At 28.7% G+C, this 4542-nt stretch overlaps 1 protein-coding gene across 1 annotated transcript; it reads left to right on the forward strand.

Annotated features, from left to right (window-relative positions):
- Window positions 1-2872: 2872 nt before the first annotated feature.
- Window positions 2873-4271, forward strand: HELRODRAFT_176155 (hypothetical protein; the record flags this gene model as incomplete). The annotated part of the gene is made up of 3 exons (XM_009023476.1): window positions 2873-3113; window positions 3495-3678; window positions 4214-4271. 3 exons carry the CDS (start codon window positions 2873-2875, stop codon window positions 4269-4271), a joined length of 483 nt encoding a protein of 160 aa, XP_009021724.1.
- Between the last annotated feature and the right edge of the window lie 271 nt (window positions 4272-4542).

A 4542-nucleotide genomic window follows, 5' to 3' on the forward strand; every position in this document is an offset into this window, starting at 1 on the left:
TTTCAGGTCAAAATAGTTTCAACATTTCAGGTGGTTAGAATATTCTCCGGCATATAACGCTGCGTTTTATTATCCATAGTGTCAATTTGTTTCATTTTCTAAAGAAGAAGTATATACAAAGGAAGCGTTTCAAAATTGGAAAGCTGCATTAGATAAATCAAAAGCTGGGTTTTACTAATATGCATTATCTGAAACTCAAGTAGGTCTATTTCATTGTGCTCTGTACTAAATATTAGAGTTGACTGTAATAAATCTATTTCGAACTGAAAAAGAAAAAGTTTATAGCAATTATTTTTTATAATTATTATTGACATTATCATTGTTACTGATATTTGCAAAAAATAATATGAAATGAGAAATGTGAAATGAAGTCATTTTTAAAGTTACCCACTCCGAAAAAAATTTGCCTCCCACTCAAAGAAACTTGGCTACGGGCCTTGTTCGGTCATAAGTAAGGTTCAAGCTCTGTTCACTAAACTTGACTGTTAGAAAGGCTTTAATTTTTTTATTTTTTTTTAGTTTAATTAATTTCTAAAAGAATACTTTAAATTTTAAAAGAAATGATTAGTGAATTTATTTTATTGCAAATTGTTAAAAATTAATGCGATGATTGTGCTTGCAAGCTCTTAATAATGTCCTGAATTTTTGGTTGAGTGCACGATAAAGCCAAACGCATGTCATCTCCACATTCATTTTATTTTTAGCCTTCATACAAGAATTGAAAATTCACTTTCACAGCGATATGTTGAAGGGAAAGGCACTAATATTTCAAGAGAAAACTTGCTAACGTTGGGATAGGAATATTGCACCAGAAGTTCTAAGTTCTAAAAATTTGTCCTGAAGTTCATCAGGAACATCAGCAATATTCATAGATGAATGGAATGAATTCCTTACCACTGCAGCATCTTATTTACTCAACTCTGGAAAATAACGTTGGAGTTCTTTTTCCTAAGATTGGAGATGATTCTTAATTGCAATTTTTAAATCATTTACAATTAACACATCCAATTCTTCAATCATGCTCAAGTGCTCAAACATGACATAGTTTACGTTGCCAGTTTTGAAGTTTGGAACAAAAAGCATGAAAAGCGTCTCTAAACGTAAATAAATTCATATCTCTGCCTTTAAATTTAATTTGTTCAACTGGCCAAATATGTTGAACAAGTATGCTACTTGTTGAATCCAAGCTTTGGTTTCAAAATACATGCTTAAAATGAGTTTTTCTTGCACTTGTAGGAATGTTTTAAGTTCATTTCTTAACTCATAAACAAACACGTTCAATGACATAATCAACGATTTTCATGGTAAGAATTTATATCTTTACAAAATTCTTTGACAGAGATCATCAAAACGAAAAAATAACAAAATAAAACAACGACAAATCCTCTTTATAAAACAAAAAATACATGCCTGTTTTAAAACAAAACGACATGCTCATGTCCTTTTCAAAACAGCAACACACGTGCATTTTGAAAACAACAACATCAACAACAACGTTCAACTTTTTCCAAATGACAAAATAAATCGGATCCAAATCAGCAACAGCCTATATCATGCCGGCTTTAAATTGTCAACAACAAAACAAAAAGACAAACTGTTTGGAATCAACCAAATGCTAACTCACCGGTTCGAAAACAACATATTATTTTTGCCGGAAGAGGAAAAATAGAGTTTTGGCGGAAGAGGAAAGTGAAAGCAGAGATAAAAAAAAAAGAAGGACCAAGGTCATCTGAGTATGTTTGTGGTATGTTTTTCTTTATTGTTTTTTATTTTACAACTCATGTAACTTTTAATTTTGGTCAATAATATAATTTATCGCCACAAATATAATTCTTCAAAGTCGTTGCCGTCATTTCTACATCATCAACTTACCGTTATTAAAATTTATAGTCATCAACATCGTCACTATGATAATAACCATCGTCGTAATTTTATTATAAATCGAAAACGCAAAAAAAGAAGAAAAAGAACAGAAGATTTACATTTTCAACTATTTTTCCAACATCGACAACAATTATTGCAGCAACGGTAATCGATAACCACATCAACATCAATAATAAATAGAAAAAAATCGTAACAAAACACCAACAACGACAAAAACAGTAAAATTTCTGACAAATTTACCTATTTTATTATATATTTTTAAAACTTGTTCAATTTGATTTTCCTATTTGCTTAATCGTGAAATCATTGAAGCATCAAATAAAATTTTCAATTGTCAAGCTGAAATACTATTACTTAGTAGAATAACGACATAATTGTAGCCAAAACGTAGCTTATTTTTGTAACTCATTATTTAAAACAAAATCTTGTTCTGCAAACTATTCTGCTGTTAATATTCATGTAAATGTAATAAATGACATAAATGTAATATTCATGTCAATGATAAGAAATAATATTTACATTAAAAATATTCTCATTTAATCTAGCATTTTCTGACTAGATAAAAATTATTTGAGTAAAAAATGCAATGAAAATTAATAAAATATCTAATAAATGTGATTGGATAATAATTATTTTTGATAAACATTAATGAAGCCTACATGCAAAGCCATGAATGGAAACAATTGAAGCTTGCGAAAGCATTAAGGTAACGCGTTCAGCTTTATTTCAAGTCACGCTTCAATTATAAGCACCACCTTCAAGTTTAAGAGACTTAGATAAATTCTACCGAAACACCCAATTTGTTTAAATATGTAGTAGAGATGCTAACCAATTTATGTTGATTTCAAACAATTAGTTCAAAGGTAACACATTTTTGTAACTTTTTCAAAAATTGTATTTTTATTGTGCCACTATTTTTTTTCAGAAAAAAAATTATTTTAACTCTATTAAACAAGTTGAACTGTAAATAAACCAACTGATCACAGAAATGGCAAACAATTTTCCTTTTGCTCAATGGGCATCCAATGGAGTCTGCCGGCCATCAACGGGATATTTTGTAGCAGGTAGTGGTTTGGAAGGACAGCCAATTTGTATTCAAACTCCCACTGTGGTGCCAATCGCTACAAATAGTGTCAAAGCTACTCCAGAAATTGTAAACGTTCCAGGAAATTTTGGGTATCAGTATAAGGTAGCATATATAGCTCCCCATGCAGCGCTGCCTGCTACTGGTAAGACGTTTTTATATGAGTGAAATGTTATAGTATTGCAGTTTTTTCATTAATGTTACTTATTTGTAATTTATCACATTATGCAAAACCACAAAATGCAAAACCATGACAAAAGCTTTATCGTGACTTATTTAATTTTAATTCACCTATTTAAAGTACAATCTGACAAAACGCCTTTACTACTTAAGTAAAACTATTGTAAAATTTTTGTTTAGACTTTGCTGAACAATATTTTTTGGTATTTTGACTTCAGAACGCACCACTAAAATTATTGAAACATTTTTACCAAAATTGGATAAGTAATTAATTATGTTAAATTGATTGGTTCATCGTGATCGTGATTTTATGTAAGATAATTGAATGATAGTTTTTATCTAATAGGAGCGTGGCCAGCCCAAACATCTGCTCCTATGCAGACTCGTGCTCAGTACCCAGTTCTGGTTGATTTAGGCCAACTGTACAAAAAAACAACTTCCGGTCCTGTTGTCGAACCTCAAAAAAAGAAAATTACCACAAAATATGTCAACGAGTGCTGTATTGGATGCAATCCTTGCTGTTGTGGAGAGTTTGTTTACAATTTGTTTTTTAGTAGTTTTTCAAATTTTATAGTGTATATTTTACAGTATTTTTTTAGTATATTTCATAGTATATATTTTATAGTATGCATATAGTATATATAAAAAATAAATATTATATATATACATTTATTTATTTATTTAGGATATTATTTTTTTTAGTATATTTTATAGTATATATTTTATAGTATATATAGTATAAAAAATAAATAAAATATAAAAAATTATTTATAAAATATAAAATATATATATATAAAACAATTTTATATTTTTATAAAAAAAATTATAACAAATAAAAAAATACTTTTTCTTGACAAGTTGTTTCTGTAGTAGAAAATTATATTCTCGCCTTGTTTGTTGTTGTTATTATTGAAATGTTGTAGTTTACGGTTGATAATATCTTAGATGGTAGCTGTTTTGTAACAAGAACCATACCCATCTAAGAATTTCTGAAGCGATCTTAATTGACCAAAGACAACAGCAAATTAGCAAGCAGCAAAGATTAGCAATATCATTACCGACCAGAAAAATATTATTGAAAGACTTTACTAGCAAAGAGAATATGAACAGAATAAAAATATAATAATCATACAAAACAAAGATATAATAAACGGACAGGACAAAGCAGAATAAAAGAACTTTGCACACTTCAAGAGTTGTAATACTTTAAAATATTTCTATGGTCGTCATCCAAAATGTTGTCTAGATCTGCCACTGAGTACCGGCACAAATTTAAAAAACACTGTATATATGTATGTATATATATATATATATATATATATATATATATATATATATATATATATATATATATATAGAGGCGGCGAATAGTTCAAATTACTGGGAGGCTTAAA

This window comes from Helobdella robusta, assembly GCF_000326865.2.
Source record: "Helobdella robusta unplaced genomic scaffold HELROscaffold_36, whole genome shotgun sequence".
Classification (NCBI taxonomy): Eukaryota; Metazoa; Annelida; class Clitellata; order Rhynchobdellida; family Glossiphoniidae; genus Helobdella; species Helobdella robusta.